This window comes from Protomyctophum bolini, assembly GCF_963924005.1.
Source record: "Protomyctophum bolini genome assembly, chromosome: 14".
In the NCBI taxonomy this organism is placed as follows: domain Eukaryota; kingdom Metazoa; phylum Chordata; class Actinopteri; order Myctophiformes; family Myctophidae; genus Protomyctophum; species Protomyctophum bolini.
Window position 1 is genome coordinate 11,018,285 of NC_137875.1, and position 24,997 is coordinate 11,043,281.

A 24,997-nucleotide genomic window follows, 5' to 3' on the forward strand; every position below is an offset into this window, starting at 1 on the left:
CCCACCCCCACCCATGGCTCTTGCTGCAATGGCTGGCAATAATCGTTTCCTCACACTTCAATGTGCCTTTATGGATAGTATTCCTCCAATGTAGGCATGGTGAGATGGGCTTTTTCAAGTACTCTGACCGCTGCTGGATCAAAGTAATCCAATTATATCAATTGAATCATCATTATTGTTCCCTTCCCGTTCCTCGTTCCTTTCTTCCGAGTCGTTTTGGGGCAACTAAAATCTCATCTCACGCCTTTTCTTATGCACAGCATAGCTTAGAAGATTTGAGTGACACTGTGGAGCTTCCGTTGATGGTGATCAGATGTGTAACTATACAAAGTACAAAATGCACTATACCCGCCAGGTGAGGTTGCCTATACCTATGGGGCCCGCGGAATTAGGAAAGAAGTAGTCTCGCGTTACCAGACTGTTGCCTCCGCGATTTCCAAAAGCTTCACCATACAGTCTGGGCCAACTATTATGTGACACCAACCTGTCACATGACCTATAATACAGGAGAATGCACCGTGCACAAGCACATGCACCCCCCTCCGGTGTAGTGTGTGTGTGTGTGTGTGTGTGTGTGTGTGTGTGTGTGTGTGTGTGTGTGTGTTCACGTGTGTGTCTGCGTGTGTGTGTGTGTGTGTGTATACACAGTATGTATACATTATCAGTAGTACATGTAAAATTGGTTCATTGGAGATTTATGTGAGATGTTTTCCTCCATCTCTTCTCCAGGTTGCTCAATGCAGAAGTGAAGGAGGGTGAGATCCTGCCTCCTACCATTCAGAGGCTGATGAAAGGATACAACAAGTACCTCAGACCTTTCTTTGACAGTAAGGACAATACAGACAGTAGTACAGTACAGACAGACACCAAGATGAACATTACACTTTGCTAGTTTGGGGTGGCTCAGGGTTGACGGGGACAACTTTTTCATGTTTAACGTTGTTATTAGAGATTGTAATAGTGTTGAGTGTTCATTTAAAAAAAAATCATTTGCTTGATTCTTTCGTTTGTATTTCTCTTTAAAAGAAATCTATGGAGATTGCCAGTACGGCAGTCCCATGCCACCTCCTCCTTCACATTCAATAGATCCCATGATCTTTTGTGGCCAGATGTAAGTTCCTGGGGTAAAGAGAATGCCCCCTCCCCCTGTCAAAAGATTGTGAAAATCGCTAAAACGAAAGAAAGCAGCAAATTAAATAAATAAATAATGGTAACCCCCCCCCTCTCACACACACACACACACACACACACACACACACACACACACACACACACACACACACACAGACAGTAGCAATTGAAATGGAAACTGCACGTAGTCTATATTCACCACCATGAAAATTAGATTATGGTCTGGGGACCTGTTTGTACAGAGAGAGAGAGATAGTTTTGAATACTTTGAATTTGCTTTCCTCACATTCATTCATGATTTTGTGCAGACGAGTTCATAAATGTCTGAAACCTTGAAGGTGATGCTAGGTCATTTATGTAATCTGGTCCCAGCAAACGAGGCACAAATCTGCTGTTTTATTTGCAGACGCATCAAATGGCGGGTTGGCTGTCACGGTTTTTGGCGCAAAGTAACCACAGTATACCGCTAATCAACTTACAACTACATACTCTAGTATATGTATATGTATGTCTTACGTCATCATTGAGAGCTAGTCATAAATATACACACCACGTACTCTGGTCCCAGCAGATCAGGCACAATTTGCTATTTTATTTTACTGATTATGTATATAGTATACGTATGACTATATAGATAGAAACTTGAAGCATACTTAATAATACTAGGTGTTTATATACATAAAGTAGGTAGGTAGCAAATAGTTACACCTAATAATTATACATTTCAAACGTTCCTTCACAGAGATACTGAGATTTGACAGTTTACAGCGGTCGAAAGTACTTGCGTGCTCTGCTTGCGCACTTGTTGGCCATTTATGGCCTACTAGTGTGCAACAAGCAAGTATGCACTCGACAGAGTGCAGTTGTAGTTTTGAAATGGTTCGTAGCAAAACAGGTTTAATGTGAAGTGCTTTGCAGCGCAACAGAAATGAATACAGATCAAAAATAATGGTGTGTGTGTTACGCTATTGGAAGATAACAGTCTTGTCTGGTCTTAAAAGCCTACTGTAAGTACTTACACGTGCTGTATATATCACAATGGTGATATCAGTTGTTAACTTTCATCCAGGATCACAGCAGGGCTGACACTGCTTCATTGCATGGATTATTCAAATTCACTTCAAGGTCTGCACAGGCCGCACAGCATTTGCATATAACATGCTGTATAGCTGGCTACGATCATGTAAACTTACGAAGAGAAGATATTGTCATGTCGGTCTTTGATCTCCCGTTCAAAAAATCAGACCCGTCTGAACTGAGCGGTGTAACTATATACTTTAATTGTTATAGTGTGACGCTCAACCGCGCCTTTTGGTACCCCAGACAGACAGACCCGCTCACAATCACACCCGTGTGAATGAGTGGTGGGACTATACTGTAATTACTGTACTGAACTCCTGTATTACTCGTATTGTACTGTGTATGAGTACTGTATGAGTATGCACCGGTACTGTAGAGTACTGTGTACTCTGTAGAAGTGTACAGTACTGTACTATTATGTACTCATACTGTACTTGTACTGTACTGTACTGTACGAGTATGTACGAGTATGTACTCTTAGTGTACTCTGCAGTACTGTACTCGTATGTACTCATACTGTACTTGTGCTGTACGAGAATGCACTCGTACTGTACTGTACGCATAGTGTACTGTACCAAGAATGTACACGTACTGTACTGTATGTACTCATACTGTACTGTGCTTGTACTGTACTGTACTGTATGTACTCATACTGTACTGTACTGTGCTTGTACTGTACTGTACTGTACTGTACTGTACTGTACTGTACTGTACTGTACTGTACTGTACTCTGTAGTGTACTTGCACTCGTATTGTGCTATACTGTACTCAGTGTGAAGCTCAACAGCAACACTTATGCCCAGACAGACACTCGTGCTGAAAAAGACATTGGGGTTGCACTAAAAACTCAGCTTCCCATCATGCACCTGTGCACAGTGTGACATGTTGGAGACGGTGTGTCCAGTGCCATCGCTCAAAAATGTTCTCCACAAATAATCCCTTGTATATCTATCCATCACATTGTAATTATTGTCACTTGCCAATTTTGTTACATTAAACTGTGTACTGTGTGTATATACGTACTAGAGGTTCAGCCCTCACAACATACAGTCAAGTACAAATACAGTACATTAACATTCATGAACACACTGACCCCACCCTAACATCAACTATGCATGACATGTTACTGCCTCAGAATGACATTTTGTGCGGGTAATATTTCAAATATGTCTGCCAAATCAGACCAATTCTGCCCTACAAAGTCAAAGTGCAGTAACTACAGTACAGTAACACCAACTTATTTGTGTATCCCAAAGCTCAAATTAGCCTTCGTGATTTTGCGGGCCTCTATAAGGCCATACGAGCCTCATTATGTTTAATTACTCTTGCCAAAAAAGTTAGTTTCTGCCTCAAAATGACTTCATTTCATTATTGGGGGTTATATTTAATTCAAAACATTAATCGCCCAATCAGGCCAAGATGGTGATTACACCTCTAAAAAGGACATAATTATATGCAATTAAAGCAGTTTTCCTCGTGACAAAAAGTGATTGCAGCTCCTACTTGGTCGCCGGAAGGTATTTTATGCCTCATAAAGATTTCATTCTTAGGGGTTATATTTCGAACGTTATCAGATTAATTTACCAGAGGACATACCTGCAGTAAAACATGCCATAAAATGCAACATTCCTCAACAGGATAGTCAGGTGAACATAAACACACGTGCACATGAACACGCACGCACGGACCCGCCCGCCCACACACAATCACTACAAAAAACTAAACTATCTCATACAAAATTTAAGTCACAGTATGCCATGCAGTGACTTTGACAGCTACATTACAGAAGTAATGGTAATTCCCGCTACACTGACGTTGTTCCCAGTTGTGTGGCCTGTGAAGTGTTCCTAATGTGCCGTCCTTGGATGACTTACTTACATTATATAAGTATGTGCAGCAAGGAAGGAATCTAAAGTCATTTTCTTTTGCTTGCTTACCTCGCTATCATTACGATAAAGTCGCTGCATAATCCATCTGGTCAAAACCACGGAGAGCTCCTTAGATTACGTGCGCCGAGTCTTTCTTTGTGAGCGGTAAACAGGGAAGTGAATGACAACTAACAAATAATACATGTTATTTCCCTGTATTTCCCTAGACGGTCCTGTTACGGTGGGAATGAGTTTGGACATCGCCAGCATTGACACCATCTCAGAGATCAACATGGTAAGCAACCACACGGTATGTGCCTATAGACGAATTCACAAACGGGTCTCATGGTTTACGTATTTCCTGTAGGTAGAGCCGACACAGCTGCGGCGTAAACCTGCACCTCTTCTACTACAGTGAATGGAAAAGTGACTGATGTTAGTCTGCTCAAACTTTACTCTTTTACCTGCTTTACCTGGGAAGGAGATAGGGAGAGGTCAAACGAGGATGGGAGGGACGTAACGGGAAGATAGTAGGTAGGTTAAAGTCACCCAGTAGAATCAGGGGGGTGCCATCCTCTGGAATATTAATACTATGGATGTCCTGATCCTGTTTTTTGGCTCCCGATCCGATTCATTTGAAAATGACGTAATAGGCTCCGATTTCCAATCACCCGATGCAATCGGGGCGACCCTTGTCGTACTGTATAGCTTTTAAGGGGCGCTAGTCTGTGTGGCTTTACGAAATTACGTCATAGGCCAGCCAAGTCTATGGACTTTAAAGTTCGTTTAGGGCAGTAAATGAAAACATAAGACGTCATCTGGCTGATATAAATACTGCCCTCGCTGCGCCCCTCACTTCAAAGTGTGATTTTTGAGGGGTGCTACCCCCTCCTATATTCAGCTTGTGTAGATTTTCGTCTTACACGAACATTAAATTCCCATTGACAATGAATGGAGAGTTTTTGTCATATGTGGACGAGCAAATCGGCTATTTTTGTCCTACACAAAATGTTATTAAATTAAATTCCCACTGACAATGAATGGATGATGTACGATGATAAAAGCGCCCCTCACTTGTCATCAGGTGTGATATTCTTTTAACCAGCATTGCACAAATCAGACATGCAATTATGCTATAGGTTGAAACATGCCACTGTAGCTTGCGGTGTGGAGGGACTTAAGGGACCTGACGCCATCAATATTCAACAATGCATTAAAAGCCAGAGCAGACCTTTTGGTGGTAGGCTAATAGCCACAACATGCTTTTTACTTAGGTTTGCAATAAAATAAAATAAACAGCAACGACCCATCGGCAGTCTTATCAGCACATTGTTGATGTGCCTATTACATTGTGGCAGCAGTGATGTGACCTTTTGATCACTGAATCCCTGAAGGACTACACGGCCACAATCTTCCTGCGCCAGCGCTGGACCGATGAGCGACTGGTGTTCGACGGCAACAAGAGCCTGAGTCTGGACGGACGACTGGTGGAGCTGCTGTGGGTTCCTGACACGTTCATCGTGGACTCCAAGAAGTCCTTCCTTCACGACATCACAGTAGAGAACAGGCTGATCCGCATCTTCCCCAACGGGACTGTCCTCTACGCTCTGAGGTCAGTTAAGACAACTAACAACAGTGTTGATTCCGTCGACCAAAACTATGATGAAAAATGTTTGTCGACTGTATACATTTTTTCATTGACAAACTAAGTAATAACTAAGCTATGATGACTAAAACTATAAGACAATTTTGTCAACAAATAAAACCTATAGACTAATGTTATGGAGGGACTATCGTGGACAAACAAGAGATCTAAAAGATAAGTAATTTCATGTTTGTCTGTGCTCTGAAAATAGATCTACAAGCTGACAACGCGTCGAAGAACACTTAGAAGATTAACAATCTCAATAGCAGATCTAACGCGCTGCAAAGCGTTGTCAGCTTGTAGATCTTCTATTTTCAGAACGCAACCAATTGTAAAATCAGGCATTACGACGCCATAAAAGCCTACCATAATGCATTTTTGTCAACACAATTGTAGATTTAGTCGACTAAAATCACATGACTAAAAGTAGACTAACATTAAAGCATTTCAGGTGACCACAATATGACTAAAAATATAGCTGCAGCGATAAGGGACCAAGAAAGAAGCCAATATGCAATAAGAATAATAAGCCATAGAAACATGGAAGACTGAACTTGAGAAAAATATGACCATGTAATTGTGACAAGGTTGGTTTTAATTGTCTGGGGGAAAGGTTCTTGAAGTCTCATATACAGAGTTGGCGGTTCCCGGATTTGAACCCATGACCATGAGCTCCAAAGGCAAGAGCCTTGTTCCATTGTAAACAGTAAGATCATTCAGTGTTTTTGGTAACAAGTATGTCCTCATTTTGGGCACGTTATCCATTTCTACAGTGTGTTCGCTGTTCATGTGTTCACGTACAAACTTCTCTTCAACTGGGATTTCAGATAATGGTCCATATTGTGTGTAGGACGTTTCACGCAAATTGCTCAAAAATCCAGGCAATCAGGTATAAGCATTTTTTTTCAAAGCTAAATCAAAATTATAGTTTTTATTCTATTGTTGCCCATGCATTTTGTTTTCCGGTTCAGTCGACAATGAAAAGTGGGCCGGGGAATAGGGAGTGCGTGGGTTGAGATAATGTGATTGCAAAGACGGGGGATTATTATAGCCTACCAGTTCACTTGCCTGGATATTGGATTGTATGAGAAAGAGGAGAGAGTGATTTGTCAATACAAATAGCTGTGGCCCTATTGAAGTGACAGAAGAACTGTTAGGATCACTAACATAATATTGCTCTGTGAGAGCCTGTTTTTTTCCGGTACGGGAGGCAGAGGCCCGGGTCGCCTGTGCACTCGCCCCCGGCCTCGTCCCCTTCCCATTCGGGCACGCCGAAAAAACATTACACTATACGTGATCCGATCAGGAAGGATGCTTTGCTCCATTCTATACGTCTCAGGAGGATTGCAGTGGAAGCTAAAGTACAGGTATGACAAGCTTTATATGGTCAGAGCACAGGGATTCCTTTGATATATATAAAAAAAAGGAAAGCACAGCCAGGGTCAAATTGGATGTCAAACATCTCACTAAAAGCTTACAAAAAAAAATCTATCCCGAAGGTACAGTATGATATTCAGGCACAGCCAGAACATTCTCCACTTAAAGCCTACGTATATACTTAGGGTCAGGGGTTGACCAGAGTCCCCCAAGGGTTTATAGCCTAATAACAATCTTCGATTCAGACACATGGGTCCATAATCCATATAATAGAAAGCAGCGTACAGTACAACACAATACATTTTTTTTGCAGAAGTACATAAAAGTGATGTTAGAGACATATCGCCTGTACAATGAGAATGAATATCCATCCATCCATCCATCCGTACAGTACAGTACAGTACAGTGTATACGGTATAATACGGGTCAGCGTCATTATTTTCCGACGGCTTGTTATTCCACACGCAAAGCCACGTTGTCGGACTAATGTGGCGTCGGAAGTACGAGTGAATGCCATAACACATAGTGTATAGTGTGTATTTTGTTGTCCAAAAGTGCTGAACATAAACTAAACGTAACATCCGTCATCACACCACATCACAATTACACCCGTCTAATCATCGTACTGTACATCATCCAACAATCGTCTTTGTTAGGACAATAGCCAATTTGCTTGTCCACATATGACGTAAATTATCCATTCATTCAAGTAAAAGTACGGAATTGAAAATGTACTTGAGTAAAAGTACAAAAGTATCGGCATCAAAATGTACTTAAAGTACTAAAAGTATTCATATTGCAGAATGTCCCATTTCACAAGTTAAAAATGTGTACAAAATCTTTTGAAAATGGCCGATCTACAAGCTTACAAAGCATTGCGTTGCGTTAAGTACAGTACTTAAGTAAAAGTACTTACTTTACACCACTCAACCACACGTGTGCACATACACAATATCTATCCTAATCTATACTAGGCTCCCTCCTTTTTCCTTCTACACCAAATATCTTTGCAGAAAATAGCCGATTCGCAAAGTGTTGCGACTGTAGATTGGCCATTTTCAGCAAATGTGCTTGTGTTCATGTGGATAAGTCTGCCGTCGACGACATAACCAATCATCAGCCTATATACTGATACTCTCTCTATACTATGAATGAATCTGTACCAATCTAGCATTGGTCAAATTAACTGTGTACCACTTTCAAAATGCATAAAGCAAAGTTTCAGCTGTAGATGATAAGCTGTTAATTCCAAACCCGCTTTAATTACTTCATGACTAGTATTAAATGACTAGTATTAAAATGTTATTGTCTTTTTGTGTCCAATGTAGTGTTAACATTTCATAAAGTTAACATAACTATAACTAAATGCATTTGAAATTCAATAAAAAGGTTACTTTTCAGGATTCCAATAAAAAATTGCTGATCTACAAGCTCAAAACGCGTCCCATTGCGACGCGTTTTGAGCTTGTAGATCAGCTATTTTTGCTACGACAGTAATATGCACTGTGGCCCTCTGGAGTGAGTGTGGAAATATATTGGCCATCGTCAAAGTTGCCCACCCCTCATGTATAGTCTAAGACTGTGATTGTCATTGGTCCTCTGGTAAGACAAGTCCCAGGACATTAACCCAGAGGAATGTGGATTGGTTTTTTATTAATGAGCTCATCAATCTGGGATATCAATCTACGGTCTGAATGCAATCGTTTTATGGGCTTTATCTGGGAAATTAATTAAAATGTCTTTTGTGCAAAGCTGTACTCGATCTGTACATAATTGAGAAATATGTCTTTTAGATTAGAGATTGATCTAATCCTTTTTTTATTAAACAATTAAACGCAGAGTCTGTCTAGGAGGGAAAGGAACATGTGAGTTGACTTAATGGGAGACATTATAGAGCGTTGCAGTCCCGCCCCCTTTCAGAACGACGAGTTTTCTCCAAAATAGTTTTTTTTGTCATGATTTGTCACGATCCGAGTTGGCTTTGTCCGTGGCGTAACCGTCTTTATATAAATACTTTTTGAAAAGCCGATGGAGAAAATGAATGGAGAATAATTTCCTGGGCCACTCGTCGTTCTGAAAGGGGACGGGCCTGCGACGCTCTATAGACTATAGAGATTCCTCGCAGCCCAGTTTTTGAGCGGTGCCTCCGCTCCATTACGGAGCTACAGTACTGTATGTGTCTGTCCATATGTCTGCATGTATGTACAGTATGTCTGAGCACGGAAAGCTGCAACACCTCCAGTGGCCAGTACTGGAGTACAGCACAGAGTAAAGTGGCACAGAGTACACTACAGTATGGCTGTTCCTGGGCCTCTGGATGTTCCGGGGATCCCCCGGAGACCCCGTTTCGGACGCGGGGTGGCTCGCCGGAACCGGGCCGGCACCCTGGGGGGCGCGTTCCTGGGGGTCTGCATGTTCCGGATACCCGCGCACAGTACACTACAATACAGTCCAGAGCACAGTAGCTGAGTAGGCTACAGTAACTATAACAATAAATGTTGCACAACTCCGTTCACACAGGTGTGATTTTTTTCCTGCTAAACAAGCCCATACAAACACACATCTGTCAGTATTCAGTCTATAAAGTGTAGCACAGGAGTACATCTCTTCTGTCTTCCTTCTATGATGTCTTGATCACATCAACCAAGGCATGTCATGTTCAAATCCGGGATGATCAGCATGATCAAACACCTCGGCTTTGTCTCTGTGTTTAATCATCCTGTCGGGCGTCATTTCCCCAACAACACTACCGCCCGGAGGGTTGGATTGGGGGTAAATCCCTGCAACATACTAGCGTCATGTCCAGGGGGTGTACTTGTACATCAAGCTGCCTCACACTAAGGAAACAGGAGGCTCCCGCCCCATGCTTTGGGCCTCAGGGCTCGGCAAGGCTTACTTGCCGGAGCAGAGTATATTATACCTTGCATATTAAATGAACTTGCATGTCTCAGATTTGTCGGATTCCATGCAGTAGATCCCATAGACCGGGGGGCACTGGATCATTTTAATTGGCCAGTTTGGCAAAACTCTCATCCCATGATGCCTGTATTATTATTATAAAACATAAATAAAATAAAACAAATGACATAGTTGAGAGATATAAAAAAATGATAGAATTGAGGTCCTTGTTCTGCTATCGGCATACACACACACTATTTTCTGCTAGAGATTAGAGACAAAGGATTAAAGCTACTCAAACAACTGAGCTCACATCATGTTGGCATATTTTTGCACCCAGGCCAGCCTTTTGTCTTAGAACCATGAATTAACTTCTGAATGTTGCATCATGCCCAATAATTATAAAGGAAATCAGGCATCTTTGTTATTAATCCACCTAGATGGATTCCCTCATATGAAAGAGACAATACTTTTGTGTGTCTGTGTCTGTGTGTGTCTGTGCGTGCGTGTGTGTGTGTGCGTGCATGCATGCGTAGAAGAGGTAAAAAAATAACTTTTGTAATGTTATCCTTTAATGAGGTCAACACTCTTTACTTAGTATTTTTGAAAGGGAAATGGCTAACTAGAGGGAAGTGCATGCTTGTATTGTTACCACTTTGCGTGACATGGCAATGTGGCGTCGTCGATTTCATGCCTTTGTTGGCTTGACTGTCTGCATCTTTATGCGTTTGTCTTTCTGTTGCATCTTGGCGTTCTGTGTGTGTGCACACTCGTGCGTGTGTATTGGGACCTTCATGGGCATTTGCCTCCGTATATGAATCTTCACAGCCTGTGGGTCTCACTCTGTCAGACAGATGAATGGAGGAGTAGAGGATCGCCACAGAGGCAGAGGGCATGTGTCTTCTGTCTTCTGAGGCAGCGGAGGATGAAGGAAGGAGTTGGCGGCACAACTGAAAGCCCCGTTATCGTTATTGTCGTGATCTCAAAGACGCACAACAACTTGTCGAATCGCGAGGTGTTCCGAGCTTGTATACAGTTTGGCTATTTTCGGAGCCCGCAAAAGTGCAAATCAGGCATGAGGCGTTCCATACAGGGAATAGAGATTTAAGAAAGTGATAAAGAAGGCAGAGACATTTGAGGCTATAATTATAGGAAGGTAATGGAGAGTTCATTCTTGCAGAAAAGTATTGGCAGCAGGAGGCACTCAGACAGCACTCATACAAAGACTGGCACATCTGAAAGAGAACACAAGACTGGTTTATGAATTCCTGTGCGGCTTTGAAAGGCCCGGAGGGCATGTTGGCAGTAGTAACTATGGAACTGCTCCATCAAGGATGGATACCCTGTTTTTTGGCCCTGCACATTTAATTATCAAGTTCACCTTCACTAGGCGTTAAAGAGTTTAATTATATATTATATATAAATTATATATTTTTGTTCAAGCTGAAGCTCCCAACAGTTTACCACTTTCAAGAAAAGTGTTATGAGGGTAAGAATAGAGACATAAACAAAGTCAGATAACAAAAAGCCACACTGGCAAATATTATAGTCGAGCTAGAATTAAAATGAAGCAAATTATTCTTGTACAAGCAGAAATACATGTGCAGTAGATATGAGTAGTCTCTTGTGCAGACACATTTCATTTGGCAGCACTGATTATTGATGTAGAATCTCTAGTTCTCTACACAAAACGGAAATTAAATACATAATCATGCACTGACTTCTGTTTTTCTTTTAATGATATTCATAACAAAATCACTTTTTTTTTTTTTAGGATTACTACCACGGTGGCCTGCAACATGGATCTCACCAAATACCCCATGGATAAGCAGACCTGCACCCTACAACTGGAGAGCTGTAAGAGAACCCTTGATATGTGATAAATGAGCAGAATCTAGACAGCTGTCCTATAAAACTGCAAACAGTGTGTGGAGCATGTAAGCTTTGCCGTGGCATTAAGATGGGTGGGTTTGATATCAGATGGATGTGATCAAACCAAGGGGATCAGACACATGAACATCTCTGATCTTTGAAACTCCTTGTGCGTGTGCATGTGCATGTGCGTGTGCGTGTGCACGTGCGCCACCACCAAGGAATCTATCCGTGTTTACATTTGTTTGTCAGAGTTATTTGCCTGCCGTCATCAAAACTAGGTCACAGCTTTGTCTCCTAAACTACACCAAGCCTCAGGCGTAGCATTGCTGAGCTGATGTTCAGACATACCCAGCCTTTACTGTTGCAGAAGCAGAACTAAATATTCAACCTAATGAGTAATGAGTATGTAAATTCTGTGTTCAGAAAACGACAAAAAGTAAACGATAAACAAATGCAAAAGATTAGTGGGATTAAGTTCAGGATTTAAAAAATAACTTGTGTAATCCATTTAGACCTGTAGACCAGCGGTTCCCAAACTTTTTCACGTCAAGGACCCCCAAATTGATACTGAGCCCGCGAACCCCCATTTAAAAAATATATGCCAGGGACCCCCCATGAGAGAAGATTTGTACGGCTCTATAGTGATTCTCAACCCGTTTAATTTCAAGGACCCCCAGTTTGACATGCATTAGTCTACATATCCCCATTTAATGGCATTTCTATCTCTGGGACCCCCAATTTATATTGTAAAATCAATGCTAATTTAACTCTGAGAGTGTACAAATGGAACCAAATGGACCCGTTGGAGACTTTGGGAACTACTGCTGTAGACCATCCACCTATCTTCAACCTTCAATCTTCAAGCTTATCTGTAGTCGTGTCGCGGGGGCAACAGCTCCACCAGAGTGTTCCAGACTTCACTCTCCAGACCAACATTATAGTGACTTCCTCCTGGGGGATCCCGAGACGTTCCAAGGCCAGTGAGTCGATGTGTTTCCTCCAACTGCGCCTTGGTCTGCCCCGGGGTCTCCTCCCAGTGGGACGTGCGTCGAGGACCTCCCTAGGGAGACGCCCGATAGGCATCCTAACCAGATGCCCCAACCACCTAAGCTGGCTCCTTTCTAGGCGAAAAAGACCTATACGTTGTTATACCTTTCAATCCAGGAGCTACCTCTGTGTGTCTCGTTAGTTGTTGCTACACATTTTATTTTTTAAAGGTTTTCAGAAAACTTACAGTAGGTTAGTCTTTAGGAGAGTTCTATACCAACCCTCTACACCAAATAACAGCCGAGCTATAACTGACGTATGTTGTGAGCTTTCACTGAATGTTTGCCCCAGAACGGGGTAAACTTTGATTTTATAAATTAACATGATAGATAACCATTAGTTATAAAGGGATCGTGACGTAATAAAAACCTGAACGTTTAACAATCAGTCGATTTTCTGTGGTCTGGAGTTTTCTGGCTCAAACAAGTGCTCTGATCCCTCCCTCCATCCATCCCTCCCTCTCTCCTAGGGGTCATTCATTCTATCTCACTGGCTGCCTGCATGCCTCCCGGTATCCCCTGACATCCCCTGTGCCTCCTTGCTTTCTCAGCTCCCTGTTATGGGCAGTCAGCGAGGCTAAGCTGTCTGATCCCTGCTAAAAGCCTACACACTGAACTCAATGTCAAACAAAACCGTCTGAAGACACGTGTTTTGGTCCGACAGGCCATTAGACCGACAACCTACCTCCCTAACCTAACCCATAACCGCAAGCACGGGAGCAGCGCATGTTCGGCGGTATAGTCCGACCATTGTTTCCACATGTCGGACAAATGCTCCGTCAGAATTGCTTCCGGATCCCACGCCAACTCCATTTAGCAGTAGCACGCACGGACACACACACATCCAGAACGGAAGAAGAATGCGCCAACTCTACTTGGAACACGCATGGACACACACACACAACTCTACTTAGCTTGCACACACACATAGCAAGAAGTTAAGGTCACGTCGTACTGTACAGTAGGTAGGAGGAGGATGGATTCCTTTTCTCAACTTTAATGCATGCTAGAGTAAAAACACTCTACATTTGTGTTAATTTAACTCAGAGTGTTTAAATGGAACCAAATGGACGCTATAGTCTCATTCTCTCCCTACAGTATGTATCTCTTCCCCCCACCATCTTCCCCCCTCTCTTCCTTTGTAATTCTCTCTTTCGGATATCACTTTTACCGTTCCTCTGTCTATCTCTGTCGCCATACTTCCCTCTTTCAACCCATTGTCTTTCATTTCAAGCCATGCCCAGAAGCTGCTCGACGGTCGGTATATGGAGAGAACATTTATGTGGGCTGCATGCAGGGTGCAGGGCATTTAGATAAGGACGGCAATAAAATATTTAGTGAGTCTTGACAGGAGAAAAGGGACACTTAAAAGTTAAGTCCGTTTTGCTCCTCGTCACTTTAATTTAATGAGTGTTCCGTTTGCGCCAACACGGAACAACATGCAGATTGACACGCGGAAGCCTCTGTCAGTGGCTATTTTCAAAGATGCCCCGGTTTGACACTGCGAGTGCACGAAGGCAACAGCTCAGTGTCACCACCACTTGGGGCCATCGCATGGGGACACGGACGGGCGGCTCTTCTCAAGGTTGAATGCACAGCCCCGGAATGGGAAAGGCGCCCATGTACAGTTTCCGTGCAGTTGCACATGCATGACGACGGGAGTGTCCTATTTTTGGCCCCCAATTTGTGCATTAAGCATCAAAGCCCGAGGTCAGGAAAAATAATGAGCTCCACTGGTGATGGGAAAACAATAACAATAGGGGAAGGGGGGGGGGGGGGGGGGAATAACTGTCGGAATAAGGGCTTTCCTCATCAAAAGTCTGAGCCACTGCCTCCCTATAGCCGTTTTTTATTTACTGTCTGTCTCCCAAGTTCCCAACACAGGACTTGCTTGCTGCGTCCCATGCAGTTGACTATATTAATAGCCACAATAGACAAAATTATTTATGACCCCTTACATTTTGTGCCTGCCATGACCCAGAGAACTTGGTACTTTAAGTGGGGGGGGGGGGGGGGGGGGGCAGTTGTGAACTAATTAGCATTCGATGTACAACAGTACAAAGTAAAGAGCTGTACATCACCCTTCATCATTCATGGTTCAGCTGCTCCATTTCAATTTCCTATTCTCTGCCTCCCCCTACAGATCAATTGGAGGACTACAACACAGGTTTTAGCTGTCATTCATTATACTGAAAGCGATGCTTCCTGATTCCTCTGATATTTACAGCATTACACATTGTAATTTGTAGGATGTACATACAGTGATACTGTATAACTCAATGTAATGAGTCCCGGGATGCAGGGATGGTCTTTTAGAATGAGTCCTAGCCTAGGGACATTTTATGAGTCCCATTTAACTCTCATTTAATTTTATAATGGTTATAATGTTGTTATATTCATGTAGAAAACAGAAGAAGAAATGATTATTATAACTAAAGATAGCAAAATAAACTAGAATAAAAAACAGTACAGTAGTGCATCCCATGGATGCAGAGGTCATTGTTTTATTGCATCCCTTAACTATAAACAGAGTTGTGGGATGCATTTCTGTAACTAATGAAAAGTTATCTGAGTTGGTAATTAAATTAATCTCCTTTTTTCCGTTTGTCTTTTTGTCTGCAGGGGGCTACAACATCAATGATGTTATGTTCTATTGGACCAGAGGGAATGAGTCCGTCAGTGGATTAGACACACTGAAACTGGCTCAGTACACAGTGGAAGACCACTATACGTCCGTCTCCGAGGCCATCTATGAAACTGGTAACACCATAACTCTTAAAACAAAAATCAATCCGCCTTTCAATTTCTTCTCCTTATGTGGACTAGCTGGAGTATCATTGTGAAGTAACTGTGAGTGAGCAGTGATGTCTTCAGTGCAGTGTTGGATTTGAATGATCATCAAAAATATACAGTACATTATATTAAACCCATGTAGGACTGAGGCCAGATTCTACAAAACGGCTTCTAAATCCTGACAGTTTAAAAAAAAACCTATGTTTCTATATCAGTGGTTCTCAAACTATTTCATGTCAAGGAGCCCCAAAATTATCTGTATTTGGCCGCCGACCCCCATCTGAAAATATGTTGTTCCAGGGACCCAAAGAAGTAAAAAATGTCTCTGAAATAATATAGATTCAGAAGATTTGTGCCACATTTTCACGATATCTTTTTAGCTGATCTACAAGCTCGTAGCGCGGCACTCGTGCCACGCTATGAGCTTGTAGATCTGCTATTTTTCAATAAATAAAGTATAACAATGCTTAAAACGCCAAAAGGGGTTGTTCCCCCGTCCTGAATGGGTTAATAGGACAAATATACCTGTATAGCTTATGATCCATATTTTCACTGTAACCCGGTGCACTAGCTCCAGTCTCTTTGTGCGTCTTTGTTTTGTGTTAGCAAGTACAGACATGCTGGTCAAGTACAGACACAGTGTTCTTGTTTGTCTCCCAGGTCAAGTACAGAAATTTTGTTCTTGTTTGTCTCCCAGGTCAGTACCCCAAACTTGTTTTCCACTTTGAGCTGAAGAGAAGCATCTTGTACTTCATCTTGGAGACCTACGTGCCCTCCAGCCTGTTGGTGGTCCTGTCCTGGGTGTCCTTCTGGATCTCTCAGTCCTCTGTCCCTGCACGCGTCTGTATAGGTAGGCCACCAATGTAAAAAATCTTTCGCACAGCCCTTTGGGCAATTGTCAGTAGATTCAATAATTACATAATTTGAATATTTCCCCACGTTAAAAATAGTCCAATTAATGCTTTGTGTGACAAGAAACAGAATGTGGCTTGACACGGTTTGTGCAGTCATGCGACATTCAGAATTTGAACATCAAGTGTAGGCCTATCTCTACGATTTGATAAGTAAACTGAGTGAGAAAGCAAGCAGTCCATTTTGGCAATATTTTGACTTTTTTTATGCCCTATACTGCCTATAGAACAATACATGTGACATTACATCATCAATGGTGCACTGTCCACCATTGTTGTGTATTGTTTATAATCGCTACTTAATACCAGTAAGACGCCCTGAGGGCGAGAAGCGACCTTGCCCTAAAGGGCGTGTCACGAGGCGTGACGGGACTCACTGGCTGACAGGTTTTGATACAGTTGTATCAAAAAATACATTCGCAAAAATACATTGTTTGCACTTTGCACTAGGTCGTCTAAAACAAGGTCTAGGTCTCTCTGTATTGCATAGGCTTCAGGGTCTACTAGGTCCTCAGAACTAAACATACACAGTAAACAAATCTAAACAATCTAAATATGCAAAGTAAATAAAGTAATTAAAGTAATCACAGCAAAACACAATCCAAACCATGCTCTTAATGGCCCAGGATACGCCTACAGTATATGTCCTCAACACCCCTATATGGCACATGGCCCAAACAGACAATCTGGTAAAACCCAAATTCAATATGGCACGGTGAGTAAAACAGGGAAAAGGTTGTGGGTTATGTTAGGTAGATTAGTTGTCTATCCTACAATAGATCACATAATACTTTTGGTTAACCCTCAATACAAATTCATTCAAGTATACAAAATATCGCAAACGGACTAAAATGGAACAAAGTACCAAAACATGCACAGTCAATATACTCAAGGCTCTCACTGAATAGCCGGTTAACCCAGGAAAGGACATGGAGGCTCTGGCAATACAGAGGATAAACTAGAAAAAGTGCCCCTCAGGGCACAGGTCTCTACCAGGCCAGGTCAGGTTGTGCCATTTGTTCTTGTACCTTTGATGGCAATTGGATGATTTGAGGCATTTTGTTCCAAAAATGTGTTTTGAAAAAATCCACCTGTTGGTGGCGCTATAACAGGCCAATGTGAAAAGGGTGGGATATATTCCTCAGCCTAGTAGGAAAGTACGGGCCAATCCTGCAAACCAATGTTAGCCAATTAAGATGGAATATGAAATATCGGACAAATCCGTCTTGAGCACATGACTATAGAGATGCTGTGTAACGATTTTCTGGTGGCGCTATAATAGGCCGTTCTGGAAAATTTGAGGCAGAGGTTCATCGTTGGCATCCAGGGAGTGTGTGTGCAAAGTTTGGCATCGACCGGGTTAGTGGTGCCGGAGATTAGCTGGTAACGGACGGACGGACGGACGGACGGACACACACACGGACGGAGTGCAAAACATACTCTCTCCCCAACAGTTGATTAACATTGACCACATGTCAAAAACCCTCTTAAAACCCATTCCCCTACCCTTTATACAGACTCCGGCATGGCCCCGCTCCCCTTCACAAAACATCACACCTGCCGAACTCGAGTCTGTACTAGGCTGTACACCTCATGCCTCGAGGTCCCCAACAAACACTCAAATCAGGCTTCTGGCCAAACATATGCCTCAAACTGCACTCCTTCCTTTTATGCACTATACACTTAAAAAGGGGCAGTGCTACATTATGCATGATTGTTTTCTCTATTGATTCCATTTGGCCAAAGGAAACAGACTATCACCACTCTAGTCAACATGCCCACAAGCTGCCAGTTTGTCAATGCGAGGAAGGGGCTGTGAAAAAAAGGACACTATATATTCCTATATTTTCCTGAAACATGGTATTTGAGAAATGTATCAACTTTTGCCTCCAGGTTGCCTCCCTTCCAAATGACATACTGCATCCATCCATTCATTCTTTACATAGCCTTGTTTCAAAGGGACATATCCTTCTCAGCTGACACAATTCCAATGCGGTCTGTATTACTGTATAACAGCTCAAACTGCACACCTATTGTCTTGTCGTTACCAAATATTGATAAAGATGGTTTAATGAGCGGTCTCAGGAAAAAGGTGCAGTTTTAAAAATATCTGCTTTTTCGTTGAAGATAACGTTCCTGTAGAGCTCAAATTAACATTTAGTAGAGATTCAAGATTGAATAATGTATTGCCATATACACTTAACAGTTTATTTATTGAATTGTTCCCCTATGCTCAGAGATAACAGTATACATACGGTAACCACACAATACATAAAATAAACTAGACAAATACTAACAATTATTATTACAATATGTTTCTATTAATGCAGCCATACCACATGGCCCATCTCCTATAAGTGGCAAATTAAAATGCATGTAGTTTATACAACCAGCAATTAGGATGTGGATTTGCTTCAGGGTAAGTGCTACTGTGGAAGCGAGATGTTGTGGTCTTATTACGGAGTAGTATTTTACCGGGAGGGAGATAATTTAATAGGGGGTGGATGTACTTCTTTTAAAATGTAAAAACTTCTCCACTAGATGCAAATGTGGTATAATACCTAGTTCATTCTTTAGTTCACAACCAATTATTTTTGAAGCCGTGTCTTTACTAGCAGTTTTCTTCTCATGGGCTGTAAAATTGACATACAATACAGTTATTGAAAGGGTGAGCACACTTTCCATTACAACCTCACCCCAAGTCTCCTAAGCTGCCTTAGAAAGAATATCTTTGCGTCCCCCTGGCTACCTGACGGAGGGGAAAGGAACTGGTTGGAATAACGTGTTCCTTCCAGTGACAAGCTGAGCTGTAGGGGTCTCGGGAGCGCCTTGTCTGAGGACCTTGGTGGGCGTGAAAAATAAACAAACAGTACCAGTTAACCAGAAGATATGCACACTGGGTGTGCAATGATTGTGACTTCTTGTGTGTCATTTTCTGTACCAGGAGTAACCACGGTGCTCACCATGACCACTCTGATGATGGGAGCAAGGACTTCGCTGCCCAATGCCAACTGTTTCATCAAGGCCATTGATGTCTACCTGGGTATCTGCTTCAGCTTCATCTTCGGAGCACTAATCGAGTACGCCGTGGCCCACTTTTGCACACTCAACCACCCCGACACCAATATGCTCATGGTGAGTCCTTTTATTATCATTCAATGACGCTATAATATTAATAATAATCAGGCACAGTTACATTTATTTCCACAAGACTTATAAGCCAAAGTGACACTGACAAGCTATAACCAACATAAACAAAACAAAGAAATTAGACCAGTAAGACGCCTGAGGGCGAGAAGCGACCTCGCCCCAAAAGGGTGAGGCCGCATGCACATATGGAATGTCAGAACAGGTCAAATATGGAGATCTACGGGTGGCTTGAGTGTACAGGGTTTGATGAAGGCCCAGGTAGGGCCGGGACTTAATTTTCGGGCCTGTTGAGAACTCTAGTTTCCGCCGGCTGCCGGGCACAAATAACTCTAGAGTTTAAATGGACAGGTATCAGTCAAACGGGAGACATCGAAGAGGATGGATGGATGGGGAAGGATCAATATATGGAATGTCAGAACCGGTTCTGACATATATCCATATACTAATATTGATGACATCAGGGATCTCCATATATGGGCTTAATTGCGACAGAAAGTCGCATTTACTATGATCCCTGATCTACTATCATCCCTGATGATGTCATAGTGATGTCACGAGACCTGAGCACAATATATGGGGGCTTTTGAGTGACAAAAAAAAAACGTACAATTCGATAGTTAAGTGCGACCTTCAGTGAGGTGTTTAAAGGTATGGTTTCGGGACACGGTCACTTCAGTTATTTTAATCATCCTTGTCGTCCTCATTGTCATCCTCCATCTCCTACTATTCATCATCACCACCTAGTCAATTTCATCTCCATCCTATCTTGGTAAGTCCAACTTCCTTGTTCCTAGTTTTTGGTCTCAGACAATAATGAGTCATAAGCATATTGGTCCTCCTGTCACTGCTCAAGTCTTTCTTTCTCTCTCTCTCTTTCTTTCATTTCTTTCCTTCTTTCATTTCTTTCTTTCTCTCTCACTGCGCTGTGACACCGTCACAGTACCGCCAGCGGATGCAGGAATTCGAGGACGAGATGAACGGCATCGTCACCACCATCTCCAGCGACTCCGAAAGGGCCAAGCGGCGCAGCAAGAAGGCCGCCGCTGCAGCCGCAGCAGCAGCGCCCCAAACGGGTGGTTCCGGCAGCACGGCCGGGGCCACAGAACTAACAGTCCGACCCGCCAGTCCCACGGGCAGCGAGCCCAAGCCAGAGGGACCCCCCGAGAAGGCCCCCAACCGCTGCCTCACGGCCCTGGCCCTGGTCCGCAAGGTCCTCCACCGCGCCATGAACTGCTGCCATGTGGAGAACCCCCACTACATAGACAACTACTCCAGAGTCACCTTCCCTCTGTCCTTTGTCATGGTCAATCTGCTATACTGGATATACTACTTGTACTTCTAGTGCACGGCAGAGCGTGCACGCTGTGTGTTGCTGAGAGTGTGAGTGAGGTAAGAGTGATGGAGGGAAGTGGGTTTTACCATGTGTGTGACCTGTATGTATGTTTGTTTGTCCGTGTGCATTAAGTGCAGTATGCTCTTGTGTGTTCTGAACGATTGTGGCCATTTTGTACATTTGGGTCGAGGAGTGAAGAAGGACATTTCACCACATATAATATGTATATGGATGTGTTCAGGACCATGCTGGTAGTGGACAAATACTTTCTATTACAGCTCTTTTTACTACAAACTGTCAAGAGAATGACAAGAAATGTAACATTTGATGCATCATTCATCTAGAAAAAAGAAAGTCTTTGCTCACAGTGAGAAGGCATATCAATATCAATTGGTTACAGTATATTGTAGAATGGATTATCACCTTAATTTGTTGTTGCATGTGGTCATCCAACCATGGGCAACAAAATGCTAAGCGCTAATCTGTCTATCACATACCTATATGTTCTTTTTCACAAAGACATATAAACATTTGAAGAACTCTTTAATTGAATAAATAGATTAGCATTACTCAAGGAACTGCAATGGTAGCCGTGCCGTGACATTGGCATATGCCGATTTTTCAGCTGCCATATTTTCCGTTAGGAAAAAGCTTCCACTGATTGATTTGTTCGTTTGGCTGACCATTCTGTGCACACTTCTCACCCTCTTACTAAGGAAAAATGAAGGCTACATTTTTGAAAAAGTAGGTTTTTCTGTTACTGCCTGATATAGCAAATGCTGAGAGCTGTAATTGAATGCCATGCTTTTTTCTACTATTGTTCGGAATGAGAAAATGGACATTGTACCAGCTTGATTCTTTGAAATGGATAGACTCACTGATACAGTAGTTTACAGTATGTACAGTTTCCATCTCGGCCTGCAGGTATAATATTTAGAGTAGGAAAGGCAGAAAGAAATATAATCTATCCCTATACCCCCTTCTCACTCACCTTCTTCCTCGCCATCTTTCTCATAAATCTAGTGGCCTTTTGATCCCTTCACTGCTATAATGGAGGTAAAATGGACATTGTCACTCATCATCACATACTGTACACTGTCTCACTATGTTTTTATAAGTGGGGTGGCTGCTGTCTGCCCTACAGTAACAGGACAAATAATGGCATGGATCAAACACCACCTGTGCAGACACAGGTAGCCTATCATCCTATATTATGCAGTAATGTCTCTTACAGTAAGTGCTGCTGGTAGTATTTTTCACCGTGCTTTTTGTAGTCCATATACAGTACTGACTTGTTCTAGTCGAAACAACCTTTGTGTGTTAGTTGTGTTTTGGAGTGGTTTGCGGACTGGACTTGGAAACGGCTTTCGTCAGGATGTCAATATCAGTCGGAAAAATGCTTGAAGTAATAATATGTGCATATTTCCTTCTATTCCTTACACTATCATCCTCGGTTGTGCGAGGTGTACCATATAGCAAGACGAGGCGTGCGTGGGGTGTTTTCACTTCAGGTAATGGTTTCACTGCCGGTACTGAGAACCAGAGAGCCAAAGATTTTTAATTTGATTTGATTAGTTTCCCTTTAACTTCCGTCTAAACTTCAACATTTGAAGCTGTGATGACCCCAATTTTCTTGCTCTGGGGAGACATTTAAACTTTTAAAGGTGGAGTGTCATAATTTTTGTACTTTTTCTGTTTTGCATGTGTCTATGGAGTTAACATTACTCTAAAAGGCCCCCAGGTGTGGTTATAATATTCAAATATGTCTTCCCTGTGTATTTTTGGTTTCTTCATGAAAGCTGAAAACCTGAAGGCCCAATCGAAATAACGCATCATATCACACATCAAATAATGACATCATAACCCTAACCCCTCCCCTAACCCCTCCCTCATTATCATACAACACACAGCTGTGGGCGAGGCTTAAGTTCAGGTGGGTGGTGCTAAGGTGAAAACAGGTATATTTAACGAACTGGTGGGTGTGGCTACATAAAAGCATAATTTTAACACTTTCTTCACGGCACTTGTCAACCAGTAGTGCTCATTATGCTACCAAATACCAAATATAACCGCTGCAGTTAGTTGTATCGCATTAACATACTCTATACAATACAAATGTATTCACAAAAAAGTGACATAGTTTAGCTCTAACTGAAATACTACAATGAATTCCCATTAATCCATGAAACATCTTATCACTATGCCATCATTATGTACAGTGCACACAAAGGACTACATTTCCACTACATCCGAATGCTTCCTTTCCTTCCATATTTAATCTCTAATGCTTTTGTTTTCTTGTCTATTGATTCGAAAGACCATCAAACACGGTCTTAGTTGGTGCATCAAAATGTATAGACTTTTTTTTATTGCTAAATATGCCTGAAAATTTGAAAATGCTGATAGTATATACAAAAAAGAAAGAAAATGATTTGCTTTACAGTTTATTTCTCTTGCATGGTTATAAAATGTAATTTTATTTTTCCTCTGCTTTGATCATCTGGTTTTGCAAGGTAGAGTGGAATAGTGGTGGAAATGCCAAACTGAAGCTTATTAAGCTAATTGATTTGGTATGCCAGGTGATTAAGCTCACATTCAATACCATTTATTTCTTAGACCTGTGCGTCAAAGATCAGGTTAATGTCAGGTTGTATACACTGCAGTACTGTTTGCCACAGACAGTAGTTGTCTATTCATTGAATAGTACAGGAAATGTGTGTCAAAATGGAGCCACAAGATCAAACATCTTCCTATCAGAGACAGCGTGAATATTACAAATAAAAAAGTCCAATAATAATCTGTTCCACAAAACAAGGCCCTGTCTTAAAACTCCTACCCAAACATACATGGCTCAATGACTCGTCAGTCATGACTAAAACATCAGTGATGCTGATTGAGAAACACTGAATGGACACCCCTTTTGTGTGTGGTAACCTTTTAATGTTGACGTTACAAACCGTAAAGGAACAAAATGGTCGATGAGAGGCAATCTTGCCAAGAAGTGTTTGTATGTAAGCCAACGACTTTGGGCAGCTAATGAAGAAAATAGCAACCGTTGGCTATTTTGTTCCCCCTGTTCTGGGACATTGTCAAGAAACACGGCCTCACAGTGATGTTGGTTGCCAACATTGCAGTTCTTGGGACTTCTATCCAGTGAAATGTATTTAAAATGTATGATGTTAATATATTTAGATTATTTACGCATTTTGTTTGCTTAAACTGTTGTAAATAAACTGTTGGCACTATGCATGTTTGTTTGGTGTAAAGAGTATGGACTGTAGTAATAAAAATAAATGAACTGTATGCATTAATTGTCACCATTCTTTAAAGGTATTGTGTAACTGTACAGTGTATCGCTTGCTCAATGTTGGTTTTACTGATGCATAATACTAGCATGTGGGCGAACGTCAGGTCAAGTTCTCACATCTACCCTGGGTAAATAAAGGATAAAAATAAAAACTAAATGACAGGAATAGACACAATGTGCTTCAAAATAAAAACATATGCAAAGATGGAACCTAAATATATAAGACAGGATAAAATATGTGCATACATTTCTGTGCATGTGTGTATATTATGTGTACCGTATGTGTGTGTTGTAATGCTGTCTTTCTGTAGCAGTGTCCTAGTGAGGCTATAGAGAACATGCCGTCTCAGTCTGGACCAGCCATACAGAGAGATAAAGATAATTCATCTCATTCTTTCCAGAAACTGAATTATTTTATTTTCTGGGAATGCTTATGCTATGATGAATCTTTCTCTGAGGTTGGTGCATTACAGAGAACAACAACGATATAAATATATATATATTTTAAATGTAGCTGCTATATTCAGCAAAGATATTTGGTGTAGAACGAAAACAGAACGAGGCTTGTGGGACTCTGATCTCC

The 24,997-nt window shown here is 41.9% G+C and overlaps 1 protein-coding gene across 1 annotated transcript; it reads left to right on the forward strand.

Annotated features, from left to right (window-relative positions):
- Positions 1 to 772: 772 nt before the first annotated feature.
- LOC308327763 (gamma-aminobutyric acid receptor subunit pi) lies at positions 773 to 21,116 on the forward strand (the record flags this gene model as incomplete). The annotated part of the gene is made up of 8 exons (XM_080781294.1): positions 773 to 827; positions 4,307 to 4,374; positions 5,474 to 5,691; positions 11,774 to 11,856; positions 15,543 to 15,680; positions 16,411 to 16,563; positions 19,569 to 19,759; positions 20,715 to 21,116. Exons 1-8 carry the CDS (start codon positions 788 to 790, stop codon positions 21,114 to 21,116), a joined length of 1,293 nt encoding a protein of 430 aa, XP_080637420.1. The 5' UTR covers positions 773 to 787.
- Positions 21,117 to 24,997: the final 3,881 nt, after the last annotated feature.